This window comes from Rhagoletis pomonella, unplaced genomic scaffold (assembly GCF_013731165.1).
Source record: "Rhagoletis pomonella isolate Grant_MI unplaced genomic scaffold, Rhpom_1.0 Rhpom_scaffold_00001, whole genome shotgun sequence".
NCBI lineage: Eukaryota > Metazoa > Arthropoda > Insecta > Diptera > Tephritidae > Rhagoletis > Rhagoletis pomonella.
In genome coordinates this window covers 2291662-2308380 of record NW_023458555.1, presented here as the reverse complement: position 1 = coordinate 2308380, position 16719 = coordinate 2291662, and the positions used below count along the sequence as shown (strand labels likewise).

The 16719-nt window shown below is 34.6% G+C and overlaps 1 protein-coding gene and 1 long non-coding RNA gene across 2 annotated transcripts in view; one reads left to right on the top strand and one right to left on the bottom strand.

Moving 5' to 3' along the window:
* Nucleotides 1-92: 92 nt before the first annotated feature.
* The window catches only part of LOC118736160 (DEP domain-containing protein DDB_G0279099-like), a 34680-nt gene continuing 18053 nt past the window's right edge, over nucleotides 93-16719 (bottom strand). The window contains exons 4-5 of the mRNA XM_036466259.1: nucleotides 11558-11732; nucleotides 93-354 (exon numbers count right to left, since the gene is read on the bottom strand). Of these exons, the coding sequence (XP_036322152.1) occupies nucleotides 335-354; nucleotides 11558-11732 (195 nt within the window). The 3' untranslated portion in view covers nucleotides 93-334. The remainder of the gene's footprint in view (nucleotides 355-11557; nucleotides 11733-16719) is intronic.
* Nucleotides 7578-8242, top strand: LOC118736178. Its single transcript, XR_004992669.1, has 2 exons — nucleotides 7578-7950; nucleotides 8129-8242. It is a non-coding gene; the product is annotated as an uncharacterized LOC118736178 (long non-coding RNA).

The window sequence follows — 16719 nt, the reverse complement described above, 5'->3', positions numbered from 1 at the left end:
TAGCATTACCTACATGAGTATATGTACATACATACATATATGTATGTATGTATGTAGGTGTTGTTACTGTTTTACCGCTTAACTTTTCATAAAAAAGTTTGGATTATTTTGTTGATTGATAAATTTCGATTTGAAGATTTTATTCCAATTTTTATTTAGCCGTTGTGTTACTTTTAATGTCGCCGGATACATAAGTCGACGTATGTACGTATTTATTTCAATTATGGCGTCTGTTTCTGGTTTGTGTATTACGTTAGTTTCTATAGAATTTCTAAACAAATCGTCTGTGGTTTCTAGCCCAAATATTCATGTACTGAAGTTATCCACTTTACAATTACCATTTTAGTATGGCGGCTTAACGAAAAATGTAAAGAAACAGCTTAAATGTATATACATACATATGTACATAGTAAATTAACTATTTATGAAGCATACAAAGCAGATGAAGTGAATCGATTAAAGTAATTTTACACGGTGTGCTTGGATACGGTTTATCTAACCCAAAATGGGGGGGAGGACATTCAATTTTTCGCTAAACTCCCAATCTATCATTGTAACCAAATAATTTGAGCTGCAAATGAAAATCCTCTATGGAAAATAATATATAATTATAAATAATAAAAAATATTAATTTGAGTTTACGCCGAAAATACTTTGCTTAGGCCTTAAAATTTTGCAAAAGCCATGCGATGAGTCACCATACTTTTCATTCGTTTTAAAGCTTGTGAAAATCCCCGCTAAGTAGTATCTAAACTTTTTTCTTTATTTTGTTGTGTGTAAGAAGATATCTCAATTAGACCTTTAAAAATCAGAAATCAAATGTATTCAAAGCAGTGATCGGACTTGAAAAAAATGTGTGTGGTAGAATCTGGAAAAAAATGTGGTAGATTTAAAAAAAATGTGGCAGATCTCAGGTTTTGGATCAAACTTTGTACAAAAATTAAAAACATTCTGCAAGGTTTCACCTAAATTGCAAATCTGAAAAAAAATTAATTTTAGTATAATAAAGTGGAAGATTGAAGTTGCTAAAAATTGCGTTGAGTTTTGGCAACTTTTTTCCTTGGCAGTGTAAAGCAGTTCCTTCCATATCAAGATATTTTTCGAACATATTTTGAAAGATTTCTGCAACCTTGCGAAGTGCTGCCAGCTTTTCTTTTTATCACATCACGATGTAGCGAACAAATGTGGCACGTTCCAGAAACCGCTACTTGGGATTTGCCGATTTTGACAATTCTCAAGTAAAAGTAAACAACGCTTTAGAAACTTTAGATGCACTGAAATTTGTTAATACTTTCACAAAAATCGACGTTTTTTTTAACATTTACGCTACAATTCTTTTTTATAAATCATTTATTTTCCAATTTAACAAAACCACGTTTCCTGTCGAAAAATTGGATATTGAGAAAGTTTACTATTTTACGGTTTATTTCATCCTCCCATTCTGCCTGTTGTTAGTGTTTAGTGTTGGACAATTTTTGCTCTTAAAATTAAGAAAATTATGTCGAGCAAAAATAAAACTACTCAAAAACGTGAATATGTGGTAGATTTCAGACCTTGTGTGGTAGATCTACCACAATGTGGTAGAAGTCCGATCAATGATTCAAAGATATAAAAAGAGAGAGAACAAATCTTAATTTCCAACACATTGACGCAAGTTTCATCATATTCTCATGATCGAAGCCGAAAATATAACGGTTCGGTGGGTTCAGGAGTGATAGCCCCGATTATTACTCAATTAACTCATCGCAAAAACTACCAAAAATCATGGGTTTTCGAGGTTTTTGCAAATTTCAAAGCTTGCATAAGTAAATTTAAACGAGTATTATTTGCGATGGATAGACGAAGGCTTTTCGTCCAAAATGTTTACTGTAGGATAGTTTTTAACTTAGTTAAAAAAGTTATGCTACGAAAAATTAAGGATAATGGAGATATCTTTCGAATTCTTCCCTAGAAGATTTTAATTTTTAGCTCAAATCATTTGGATATGACAACAGAATTGGATGGGGAGGACTTTTTGGTCAAAACTTCCCCAAGCACACCGTATTTAAAAAGATGTGAAATAAAATATTTTTTTTAACACAAATTTATTTAAATGTTTACAAACATCGGTTACGCTAAAACTGAATACTGAATATCATGATAGAAACTTAACAAGGTAAAACCATTGAGAAGCAGTCTGACGTTTGCCAGCTATATAATTTAAAAATTCTAAACTCAAACTCACCGATATTCTGAACAATTTCATTTTTTACTTTAAATTTTATATGATTTTAAAATGCTTGCAAACGTCAGAAAAAAATCATGGCCGGCGAATTGAGAGAATGAATTTACCTTGTAATGTTTTTATCATGCTGAATTTTGATTGATCCAAGGCACATTGAACAGGTAGTATCAGTATAGCAGCTGATTTGATTTTTTCCAAATTATGTGGACTGCAAAATGTGAAACCCTTTTCCATACAAAACAAGGCATTGAATAGCAGATTTTGGAACGCTCGCAAAGGTTGGATCAATGCTTCGAGAAGCAAACAAATTTACTAAGAAAGAAAGTTGCAACAATTTTAATTTTTTTCAATTTCAATTTTTTATTTTTTTGTATTTCACATGGCACGCTTTGATTTAGAAGAAAGAAATCAGAACAGTTTTTGACACTTCCGCCACCAGAAGCAACAAAAAAATACACGCAAATGTTGTTTTTGCTCTAATGCTACTACATGTTTGATATGCCTTGGATTGATCGGATAGAAAAAAAAGCACAGTAAAAATAAATATTAAAAAATCGTCATATATTTCTCAAAGTTAAGAACAGAAAAAATTATAGAAGCTTGCGAATGTTTACGTTTATGTTTATTGAAAAGGATGTCAATAATGAAGGCAATGATGATGATCGAATGAAAATAATAGCTATGGTTAAGCCAATAAAGGCAATAGCAACACAATAAAAACTGATTAAATATTTGCGATGAACTTTCGATATCAGCATGTACCCAGACACATAAGTATATAGTATGTACATACATATATGATTCAAGTTCAAAGGCTAGCCGCGAAATCGCTTTTTTGTATGTACATATGTACACACATTAATATGTAGGCGTACATATGGGACGTTCCATGTCAAATGGATCAAAGCTCTGCCCAAAATTTTATGGGATAGAAATTAACGTAAAGCATGTCAAAAGACTCGTAAATTTATAATGCATCAAATAATACGTTGCAGAATTGAATATTCAGTAATACGTAAATGCTGCGACCCTTAGAAAACGTCATGTCCCTAAATGCCATATATGTATGTAATACATACTTCTATATTGATAGTAACGTATCTTCACAATGTGTTTTTATTCCGCAATCAAAGGGATACAGCCTATCAAATAAATGTTTGCTTGTATTAGTATAAATGTACATATATTTGTGAACAACTACAAGCAAACAACTGTCAAGTCACTTCAGGAACGGTTTATTTAAAAATATTAAAAAAAAAAAAAAAAACCAAAAATTATTCCCTGAAAGTGAATGGGGCAAACTTTGTGGTAGCCGGCGGGTTTGAATAAGCAGCAAGAGATGTCTAAATTACACTTGAGGCGATCACCGTAACCACTCTTAATATATATACTGTGAGGTTGCGTGCCTTCCTTTCCAGCACCATGCATGCCGGCTAAGTAGCGTCTGCCCGTTTTCCCTGATATGGCTGATTTTTAAGTAAATATTTAGTACAACATACCGACGCGTGCACTACGATTTCTTTTTCCTTACTTTTTTGCTTCAACAAACAGCACAGTTTCTCACAAATGTCAAAAATTATTGCTTTATTATAATTATCATTATATGTAGGCCCATACATACTACATCTATATTTACACTTAACCGCCTCCAATCGGGTGCAAAATTTGTATGTGATATTTACGTTCGTGGTATTACCGATTGAAGGGGTGGGACTAGAAAAAAATCGTTCATTTGATTTTTTAAGGACCACCCTAATGTACACACATATTGTATATTAAAGAAAATCTGTGACAATTTACATGCGAGTATAAATTGGTGTAAAACATTTTTACAATTAATCGTTTCTTTTACCATCTAATATACAAAATTATCATTCACGAATAAGTTTATCAGTATCTAAATTAAATTTTTAAATTTGAATAAAACTTGTTTCGATTTTTTCTGCATCCCTAGGGATGCAAACGACTCATCGATATTTTTGAAACATCGATAATATCGATTCAAAATTCGATGTTGCAATTTCCTAAAATCGCTAAATTGACGATACGTCGATGACAGTTTCAACGATGTTTTAACATCGACCCATTATGCTCCTAAAATTGTTTGACTGCCCATGAGTATTATTACTTATTCTTTTGGGGAACATTCAGAAATTCCGGGTTTGCTCATATTAAAAATCCTTACTTAATCATTAAAAAAGGGCCGGGTTTCCATTGAAATTTCAACGAAATCGGGCCTTGGAACTTTAAAGCGCAAACAGTCAACGACGTAACGTAAACGTACATTGACGTATGTATCAGCATATCAAATTTACTGTTTATAGAGAGAGGGAGAAGCAACGGCAACATTTTCGTTAACACGCGAATCCGATAAAGGAAGATCGTGTCTGAGTCAACCTACGTCTACGCTACGTCGTTGACTGTTTGCGCTTTTAGGCTCAGCGAACTTACTACGGTATGTATTTTTAACCTTTTTATAGGAAGAGTAAAGCAATGGTAAATAAATACAGGGAAATACATCCACACCGCACACCGTCTTCAAGAGGGGCACAACTCAAAATTACACATTTGTCAGAAAATTCGAAAAACTTTTCCTTGGCCCATAATAATCATATGGGCAAGGGACACTTTACCTTAGGTTTTTTTTTAACAAATGCTAACAAAAATCTGCTCCGGCTTTTGCTGAAAGGTAAATAAAAGCTCTGTGTACATGTTTAGCGCATAATTTCAAAAATGCCAAATTTTGAGTTGTGTCTCTTTTGAGGACGGTGTGCGATATGTAAGTATATTTCTAATTGAATTACAGAGATTTGGAATTGAAAAGTCTTAAAATTTTCTTTTGATGTGTCCACAACCTAACAAATTGTGAAACATCGGAAACCATCGATATATCGCTATTGTGAGTTTTCGCATTGAGCTCCCATCAGCTGTTAAAGTTGACATTTCAACTAAAAGTTTAAAAATGTATTTCTTTCGTAGTCAATATTCTTGTAGTTCGAAATGGTATGAGTCTTCGAGTGAGAAAGATACTTCAAAAAAGAGAATGGAAATTCAATTTCAAATAATACAAATATAAGCTTATATTTAAAGGAAAAAGTTTTTATTTGAAGCAGCGGTGATTAGAAAAAAAATATATGTATAGCAAAAACGAAACAAATTTTTTACACTAAAATATTTTCCCGATAACGCCATATGGAATCCAAACACCCCCTTATATATAAGTCTTTGGTGAAAAAGAAGAAATTATAAAATTTGGTAACCATATTGGATCCGCTATTTTGAATTTATAAAATCTGCTATCAGATTCTAAACCAGCGCCCTCGAAAACTCCGCATTTATTTGAGTTTACACTGAAAAGTAAAAATTTATAAAATTTGGTCGCCATATTGCACCCCCTTCATTTTACATTCCAAAAACCTTACATCAGATTCGAAATAAGCGATCTTGAAAACCCCGCTTATACATATATAAGTTTTTCGTGAAAGGGAAAGAAGTATAATATTGGATCCGCCATTTTGAATTTCGAAAATCTGACATTATATTCGAAATCAGCGGCCTCAAAAAACCCCCAAACACTAAGTTTCAAATCAATTTGCTTACTTCTCGACTTTTGGCCAGCAAATGATAGTCGCCAGACCAAAGTGCACTGTATAGGTTACGCACTCGTTCAATGTTCTAGTAATATTAAAAAAATTTAATTAACAAAAACGATGACTTAAGTCGATTATAGCTTTAGCTTTAATGTTATTCCTAATATTCGCAATCGCATTCCGAATATTCGCATTCGCATGTGAAAAATATGACATTCGAAACATCTCTAGTTCATATGTACAAGGGTGGTCACGAATTTAGCGCATCTACATCTTTAACAATACTCACAATGTTTTTTGTGATACATTATTTCGTTCATTTTTTATAAAAAATATAGCTGATTCTATAACATAAACTATACACTGAAAAAAAAGAAGTCGGAAAATATATCATTGATTGACCTTTGTTCCTTAAAGAATAAGAAATTATGTTTTACTTAACCATATATTCGGGCGTTTCGTTGCCATAGAGCGACGTTTGTGAATTCACGACCACTGCACCACTTTTGAAACTATGGAAATACCCTAGCTGCTTGCCTTAACCATTACTCATTTCCATTCAGACATTAAAGTAAACATAAATTGATTGTTTTTCGGTAAAGAGTGTCAAAGAGAAACAGAATGAAAGCCAGAGTTTTTTTTAGCAATAAATACTACATATGTACATAAATGTCTCGCCTGATTGGAATAGAATATGATAAACAGCTTAAATGAATGGGCGAAATGGCATACAGAAAAATACATATCAACGGTACTTTGGCCAAACCTCATATCTCAAAAAACACTAACAAACAACACTCTCTAACAAACAACACTCTCTAACAAACAACACTCTATTAATAACAGAAAATAATTTTTAATAACTTTTTTACTGACTATTAAAGTTTAACTACTTTTTAGTTAATTAAGAATAATATATAATGAATCGTATTATTTTAAGGCCTATTTTGAATCAATTTTACGAGATACGAAGTAGTAGTAAGCAACATTGCCATTTCCAATTTATTTTTCGGGCCAAAAAATGGGCCAAATGGTAAAAAAATGGACCAATTTTTATTACATCGGGAAATTGAGTGGAGTTTATTCCTCTCTATCAAGAAAATATGCCAATTCAGTTTTTATATCGACTTTTTTTTTTATATAACATCCAAAGTGCATTAAAATTGTATATTGTTAACATTATACTATTTAAAGTTTTAAATTATAATTTGTTTCTTAAATTCGATTTTACTAATGCTAAATCAAAAAATTTGCGCTCAGCTGCTGCGGAACTGTGAGGTAGACTAAAAATGTTATGAGCTAAATCACACAATTCTCCAAAGGCCGCTTCACCCACTCTATCTTTAATCAAACTTAGTTGATCCCAAAAACGGTCTATATTGGTACATTTTTTTGAAGTTACCTTCACTCAGCCTCAATTTGCGAAATTTAAATTCAATTATGTCTGCATAATTTTTACCAATGCCGGAAATTGCTCGAGTAGCGGCAAAATTGATACATCAGTATCAGAAAGAACTTTATGTGGTGTACGAATTTCAAGATGTTCAATATCTTTTCGATTGAAATCGAATATTATTTTCATGTGCTAAATGCTATGATTTATGTTTTGCTACCTTTCCATATTTTTGCCAGCCACCTTAATATTCGTCACCGAGTAAGTGAAATTAGCAAGAAACCGCGATATTTTTTGGAGCGTACTTTGACAGATTAGCCATGCCATATTTGAAGATCAGTGGCAAGGCGAGTTCACACTTTTAGCAGGTGTTGCCACCAATCGGCCCTATGCTGAATATCGTCATCGTCATCGTCGACGATCGTCAGCGCAACAGTAACATGGCTGACGATGGCCGTATCGTAACTTTTACTGACGATATTCAACATGGGGCGAAATATATGTACATCAATTAAATAGAAAAAATTTAAAACCCGAAACTATTGCATGAAGTGAAAGGGTGATAATAACCCTGACCAAAGGCTTGTGAAATGGACCATTTTGAAAAGAATTGGACCAATGGACCAAACGAAAAGATTTGGACCATTTCGATCAAAACGGCAACCGTGGTAGTGAGTTCTGAGATACGAGGTTTTGCCAAAGTAGCGTCGATATGCAGTGCCAGGATGGCAATGAATACATATGTATGTACATAGATCCGCAAAACAAAAAGCTTGCTAAGCCAAGCGATAAAGAAAAACTAGCAAAAAAAAAAACTTTTTAAAGAACATTAAAAGCTTAATAGAACATTTTTCGAAAGCCAGTTACTTTGTTCATTTTGCCGGCACTGTTTAGAAATTTTAAACATCTTTCTCATTATAGGCACTTTAATTTTCTTACGTGTAAGTACATACGCATTACGCATTGGCAGCTACATTTGTATGCACATAAAAGCACAACCGGAACAGTCGAGCACAAGAGCGAACGGGTAAAAAACAAAAAAAAAACGGAAATACCGAAGCAATCGACAGACAAACAATAAAATTTGATACGCAATTAATTAGCACACGTTCGTCGCCACATTTTCGAATATATTACTCCAACACCAACCATCTCACCTTCTGTCTCAACGAATAGTTACCAAGTGCTGGCTATAAATTTAAAAGGCACAAATTAGCCTGAGTTCATTTACGAAATCTTATTCATCAATAATAAATGAGCACAGAAAATGCCGGAAATGCAAGTGAATTAAATGCTTTTAGCAATATTTGAGGTAGGCATGTACATATGTACATATATGTATATATATGTATCGTACATATGTATATCTTTTTAGTAGTTTATGGATTTTATTCAAAACTTTATTGGATTTATTGTATTTAAATATGTAACTTAAACCATCCGTAGTGAAAGAAAATGTTGTGTATTCACTACCGCACTTCATAGTAAACTCAAGACGAACTGTATGTATGGAAAAGTCTGCCGGAAAAATCAATATGTTTTTCACTGAATAGCAGCAAAACACACACACTCTCCTCTTCAAACAGTCTCTGGCACAACCCAGTGGGAATTAGGAGCACGTAATAATACCTTATTAGCAACTTACTCTTCACCTGGCAGTCATTACCATTTCCCTGCCGAACGTCCCTTACTTTTACAAAGGCATGGCCGCCTTATGTAATTAGGAATTTAGAATGTACATTTGGTATCAGACATACTTCTGAGCCGCTTTACAAAGTAAGTTACGTGTAATGCAGAGCAGTCGCTCGGAGTAGTTCGGTGCTTGGAAATAACTTCGGCTGCACGTTATTTTGCAACTGACAACGTAATGTGTCTTCGGATGTGTTCATTTTGCCCTTTACTAGTAGATGACATTGGCCATGATGACAATTTTGGTACTAAGAACTGAAAGAAAACATGGCTTACCTCGCAAGGCGCTTACCTATTTTCCCAGTGGGAAGTTGATTTGCCGTTGTATAAAAATTAATATAACAGTATATGCGTGTGTGTGTGTGTATCTACTCAGCTGGAGAGAATTAAAACATACAGGCGTTCCGATAGTCAGAAAGGCGGTTGCTATCAAATATACGGCATTATATTGTCTAACGAAGTGGTCCTCTCGCGATGTCGCGCTCTTTTAAACGCATGTACCAAGGACCTTGATGAGAGTGTGAGAGAAATTTGATTTAAAAAAATTCCTAAACCAAGCAGGGATGCCGTTTAAATTGAAAAGCTATTTAGACTATTTTAATGAAACTACTATAAGTATCGAACATATTTTTTATTATTTATATTTGTCTTTATAATTTTAAATTGATGAATTAGCGACCAAAAATTTCTCTAGAATAGCTTAGTGTCGTTCTTGCATCTGTTTGGGATTCTGGCCTATTCAATTTTAGTATTTTTCAGAATTTTCAAACCTGCACATATAATAATAATATTGTATGCCACTTATACATATTGTCGTTTAAAGTACAAAACCGCGTATCGTCATTCTGCAAAACCGCGTAACTGACATTGGCTGCCAAAAATTGGATTTGCTCACACAAGCTCTTGGCTCAATCCTTATCCATTCGTCGTGAAATATACTAGCTAGAAATGCGATTTCTTTATAAAAAAAGAGAACCATTTTGAAATATGAGTGTTTTTACGCTCCAGAAAATAATTTCTACAATTTCACATACGCGGTTTTGCATTTTGTTGATACGCGGTTTTGCACTTTAAACGACGATATGTATTTATTAATTTTTTGTGTAATTTCAGTTAAAATACCGTTCATTCTCTCACAAATACCATATAAAACCAAGTATGTACATATAAAACTTTGTAGAACACTGAAAAAAAAAATCATAAAATTTTCATCCAAATTTAAAACCTTTTTCTCAGAGGTACTAAAAATTTGTTGAGTACGCAGTTGTATAGTTCTTTAACGTTTAGGATAATTAATGGGCGCGTTTCTAAGACGTGGCTGTTGCTAAACTGTTGAGTGTTTGTTTCAGAAACGCACAGTTGAGTAGTTACGCTCAGCTCAACGGTGGGCAACTTTACACCATTTTTTCCATCATAAAATTATTTCGCTACATGAAGTCAACAATTTATATAAGTCAAAAATGATGTTTTTCGCTTCAGTCAGTTTTCATAGAAAATTCAAATAAAAAAAAATGTGTCTGTAAATTGCTGGCGAAACTGGCTGTTAATAAAATAAAATACACGTACAAATACATATATTAAAAATAAAATAAGAAAAACTCCATTATAAATCCTGTGCTGTCCATACTTTTGGCTTAATATTTTTTATTTTTAAGCTGTTTTATTTAACTTTGCTTGCTTACAAATGTTTTGGCAGTTTATGTATCCTACCGTTTCTAAGACGTAACTGTTGAACTCAATAGTTGACAGCATTTCAGAAACAGTTGAGGTAAACAGTTGGTTGCGTCTTAGAAACGCGCCCAATGTTATACTTTCAAAAAGATAAAAAGTTAAATATTTTGATGACATTTCTTAAATAAATAAAGCAAAGTGGCAACAATAAGTACTTATTGTTTTGAACGTGGTCCAAAATTATATGTCCGACTCTAAATATCTATAGTTGGAATGACCAGAACTGTCTCTAACTCCGCCTGTACTGTTATGACTTTTGCAATGGGCTTACCACCAGGCCAACGCGCCGGAATATAAAATAGGCGATCATCGTTGCCAAGTGGTTAAAAGGATTCTTCGTCCCACCAAAAACTGGCGGTCGCCTTTCGACAGGTAATGCCAAACTCGCAATGTACTTTCGCCATGAAAATGCTTCTAATCAAAATTCTTTTGCTGTTAGGGGGAGGCGTAAATCGGTGAAGGTGAAGAAGGAAGTTCGGCCAAACTCTAAACAAAATGTGAAAATGACAAATATTTTATATTTCCACAAAACATTTTTTTCAGGGCGAGCAAGAAATGCAAAATGTGTGGCAAATATCATGATTTGTCGCGGATGGCAAAGCTTGAATATGTTCAGAAGTGAATATGAACCTAGTTTTAAGGCAGCACAAATACACCAACTGATTGCCAATTTATAGTTTTTTTTCGTACAAATGTTTGGGTAATGAAAAAATCAGAGGCTCAGTGAATTCATTTCTCTTTGGGAGTTAATGAAGCAATATTCTCAAAGTGGATTTCATCCTTTAAACGCAACACTTCGCAAAAAAAATAATTTAAAAACAAAGGCGGAATAATGTTGAATATTTAAAAGTTAAAAATAAAACAATACTTAAATTAGTTGAAAATTAAAAAAAAAAAAAAATATTTAGTGGGTACAGGCATTATACTTACTTTCATTGAGAGGACTCAAAGGTGTCAATTCACAATTTTTTGTGACATTGTAACGGGAACTGCTTTGACGTTTCTCCTTCTTGACAATTGGCGTTGCTGATAAATTTAAGCCTTTGGTGATTGATGTTGGCGGTGGAGCATCTCGTGGTGGTGTGCTTTTATTATCCTTATTAGCCTGCAAAATAAAACCAGATTGGCATTAACAAAAGGAATGCTTTTGAAAATTATGTGCAAGGCTCTACAACAAATACAATATGATTGGAATGGAACACTACACAACCAAGCAGAAATAAAAGCATGCGCAGTTGGCACTGATATTTATATCTACATAAAGAGCGTTGCCAGAAAGCAGCGACGAATAGTTTTGTCGCCGGCAAGCAACGGTGCTGCTATTGGCATTTGAGCCAGAATTCTACGGGCGGACAACTACCGTAACGTTATGCATTACATTCGGAGAAGGCGGAGGGTTTTTTTTTCCAGTTTCTATCTAAATGATTTACCTTGGTTCTTGCAAATCCTTGTCTCTTAAGTTTTGCGGCCTGTGAGGTTTTAGAAAAGTTGGAATGAAATACAAATATACATACATAAATGTCATATCTAATAAAAGCACCCATAAAGTTTAAAGCCTTTGCCAGAATGGACGGCAGGATTTTGGGCTGGTTAGAACATTCGTACATATGTATATATCGTATGAAAACAAAAAAAAAAAAGGTGGTCCAAAGCACTTAGGTACATAGACATTTGCATTCGTGTCTGCGAAATCTTTCGGCATATATTTGGTAAATTTTACGAAAACTCTCCGTTGTATGTATTAAGAAATTATTATATTTAAAATTAAATGAACCTGCCTTCTTTCGGCCGGTTATAGCTTCTACACCTAGCCCCAGTTCTTCTTCAGAGCACTTAAAATGTTTTCGAATGCGTCTTTGTTGAGGAGAAAATTATCACAAATCTTTGAACATTTAAATCTTTATACAAGTGCATTAATATATCGTCGCCTGGATAAAAGACTGTCGTAAGCGTCATTTTGCCGATTTTTAGACACACACAATACGCTCGTTAAAACCTAGTAACCTATGCTGAGAAGGCTGATCCGGCGATACTTGGCGCGAATGGCAGGGTCGCCTTTCTTGTGGATTGGGCAGAGTGCACAAGAGTTGATGCAAGCACCTTATCAGCTCCTCGTCGCCGTACTTGAATAGCTCAGCTGGCAGGCTGTCAGATCGAGCAGTTGCGTAATTGCTATTGCCTCTTCCACAACTGGCAGTGCTGCTACCATGCAGTAGGGTTGAAAAGTGTTCCCTCCATAATTTAAGTACGTTCTGTACATCGGTCAGCACTAGATCGCCATGGTTGTTCTTACAGGAGTTCGTCCTTGTCTTCAAACCTTCCGTAAGTCGCCTAACTCTCTGGTAAAATTTGCGGCCAGCATTTCAAGCTCTTCGCACTCGCGTATTTCGGCCACCCTCTTTTTATTGCGGAAAAAACATATCGCTTTCCTCTTCAGTTCCCTATACCGATTTTAAATAGCTCGCGTTGCGCCCGATCGCAGCGTGGCCCTGTAGACGGCATCACTTTTCTCTGTAGCTTCCTGAAATTCCTCATCTTCGGCGGCAAAATTTTGCAATCCTTTTTCTGCACAGAGCCGGGTTTGCATATTGGCTGCAACAAAAAAGTGATCCGAGTCGATCCTTGGCCCTCGGAGTGTACTTACGCTTAAAAGAATGGAAGCATGCCTTCCGTGTATCACAACATGATTGATTTGGTTTCTCGTTTTTCGATATGGAGACGAGAAAAGTGGTTTGATGGATTTCTTTAATGCATTAACCCAGTTTTGCTTACAACCTTGTTCCTTGGCATTAAAATCACCAAGCACGATTTTGATATCGTGACGGGGGCAACGCTCGTATGTACGCTGCAAGCGCTCATAGAAAAGATCCTTGAACGTCTCGCCGTTCTTTTCCGCCGGGGCATAGACGCAGATAACCGAGATGGTGAAGAATCTCGCTTTGATGCGGATTGGCGCTAAATCCAAAACCGAATTTGGGCACCTTTGCATGACAGCTGTATTAGACGTATAAAGGCCCAGACATTTTTTGCCTTGTCCCGTCCAACGCATTTCTTGGATGGCGGTGATGTCAACATAAAGCAACAGTGAAGAAGTTTTTCTAATAGCGGCCGCCTCTCCGAAGGCAATGGAAAACCTCCGAGTGTATTGCTGCCATGAAATTCTTATAAAATCCAATTGTAGTTCGGAGGCGGGTTATTTAAATGTAGATTCCTCAATTTGTGTAACAACATCAAGACGCAAACCACAAATTGGAGAAGCTCGGCACAATAGATGGCCAATATCTATCGACCAAACACTAAACAAAAATTTAACCGCCAAAATATTAGTATTGTTCTACACCGAAAACAATATACCTCATATTTTTTTTATTTTGAAATCAAAAAATCTTTAGAGGTCGCTAAAAGCCCCCAAAGTTTTTCATGTATTTTATATGTGGAAAAAACCACTTTTCGTAGAAATGGTATAGATTTCATGCAAATCCCAATAATAATACCCAATTGTTTATTTAACCATTTTTTCATCGCAACTATAATTTATAGGTTCGCCAAAAACCAAAAAAAAAACCGAAAAATGCAATGGAGAGAATAATAAAAAATCGTTAGTATTAAAAAATGGTTAAATAAACAATTGGGTATTATCACTAAAAGTCTCCTGAAAAGAGCCAGAGTTTTTCGATCGAAAAATATTGATTTTCAAGAATTCTATACCATTTCTATGAAAACTTGTTTTTCCAATACATGGAAAACTTGGAAATTTTTTTTAAGTCTTTAGCAATTAAACCTTTAAAATATATGTTGATTATGTATCTTTTTGCTATATTCATAGTGTTTTGCATAAAGCTTCATCCTTATCCATATCCTTACATAGTATAAAGCAAAGTCTCGATTTTTTGACCACGCTAATATCGAAAATTACTAAACGGATTTGGACAAAATTTTTTTAATATAACCTGTACCGATAGGGGTATTATCTGTGGTACTTGCAAATACACATATTTTCGCCGGTTCTGGTAAGTTTAGTTATCTGTCAGACTGAACATATTCTTCTTATCAAGCTTAATAATTGTATTATGAAATCTCTAAAAACATACATTTTGAATTACTTCCCTGTATTACGCTTACACATACGTTAGTGTTTGGCCGAGCTTCTCCTCCGCGGAGCGACCTACAGTTTTACGCCGACTCCGAACGGCGATTGTATTTTTATGAGAAGCTGTTTTTAATGGCAGCAATACACCCGGATGTTTGCCATTGCTTGCCGAGGCGCGACCGCTGTTAAGAAAAAACTTTTTTCTACATTTTTTGCGATGTTGCCTTGACCAGGGTTTGAACCCAGGCACTGCCAAGTAGAAGCGCGCACTGCTTACCACTACAGCACAGCAGCCGCCGCGTGCAATATATTCGTTTAAAATAAAAACCATTAAAATCGGAAAAATATGTTTAAGTTTTTAATAACAAAATATATATTTGCATTTTCAAGCCAGTAGCTCGTTTCTGTAACAATTCTCTACCAAGGCGAATGAATTCGCCGCCTTGTTCTCTACTGCTAATGAGTAGTAGAGAATGACGTATATTCTCTACCAGTAGAGAAATAATCGGGAGAGAAGAGTTACAGAAACGTGCTACAGACTTCTTTGTGTTGGAAAATATATACCCTAAGTAACTCAAGATTTTTTTTCAATAAACGAGTGATTACAGCCGAAACCATAATTTTCTCAAAGTATTAGGTATATATCCGGTAGAAATGGTTTACAAAAGTTACCACTATTCTTATTTTATGGCCTACTAAAGTTTTCATGTCCCGGTCTAAGTAGTTTTCAAAAAAGTGAAAAAAATGGGTAAATAAATGTCTATGCGAAATTAAAGGTGAAGATGTATGTAGAAAAATTTGACGTGAAATATTTTCGTAGAACATTCGAACGCATCAGCTTCTGCCTGAAAGGGTGGTTTTGAGCCTTACTTCTAGAATTTCCTCGAAAAGCAAATTTGGAAGGTTGTGAGATAGTTAAAATGTTCTAGAGAATTATTCTTCGCAAAATTTTGCAAGTGGTCTTCTCAGGCAAAACTTTTACGTTCGTGAAAAAAATTATAAATAGTAAAATTTTTCTAAAACATAACAAACTTTTGACGAACTTCGAAATTTGATTTTTGAGAGGTGTATGGGCCTGGTTTGAATTTCCATAAATTGTCGCACAGGGTTTTAGTATGAATTTCAAAGCGAATTTTTTTCGTTAATATTAACAAATTTGAGTTGTACAGCCTGCGCCCTGCCCTTATCCTTATCCTTGTTTCCTACAAAAAATCGGGGTTTAATAATTTGAAAACTGGGGTTATAAGACTAGGTAAAGTTTTAAACTCATGCATATATACAGATACGGGCAGCCACATTTGACAAGAATAACAGCAATTAAATAAAAAACGAGTTTTGTTAAATGAACACAATCGAAGCGAACGTCGGAGTATCGGTGTATCTTCGAATGTCAAAATTAAATGTAAATTTTAGATCTGTCAAATCTTCGACACCTAATTATCGGGCTTACATACATACATATGTACGAATGTGCATATCGCTAGCTTAATATAAGGCTTATTCGCTCTTTTGTGTGTTCGTTGTATCTTGTGTTAGCGTAACTAAATGAGCGTGTGGATTGTTGTTGCTGGTGGAACATTAAATGCACTTGCAACAACAATCGCACGCTTATCCGGTTAGAATTAAAAAAATACAATTGAGGGATTCACAACGGTGTCGTAAGTGTCGTATTGTTGTATGTCGTATGTGTGGTATTGTTGTATGTCGTAAAATTGAATTCATAATATGACTTTGCTGGTACTTTGCGAACCCCCATAATATATTTTTTAGACGTTTAAAGTTTACGACATACAACAATACGACACTTACGACACCGTTGTGAATACCCCAAAATGAATAAACAAAAGAGCGAATACCCATATATGTATGTAGACAGACCCTAACTCATTTTCAAACAAAATTCAGTTCATGGCGTATGAGTTAACCAGACGAGATGAAAATGTTACTCATACGCCATGTATGTCCAATATGGATCTACCATCTTGAATTTTTAAAATCTGAT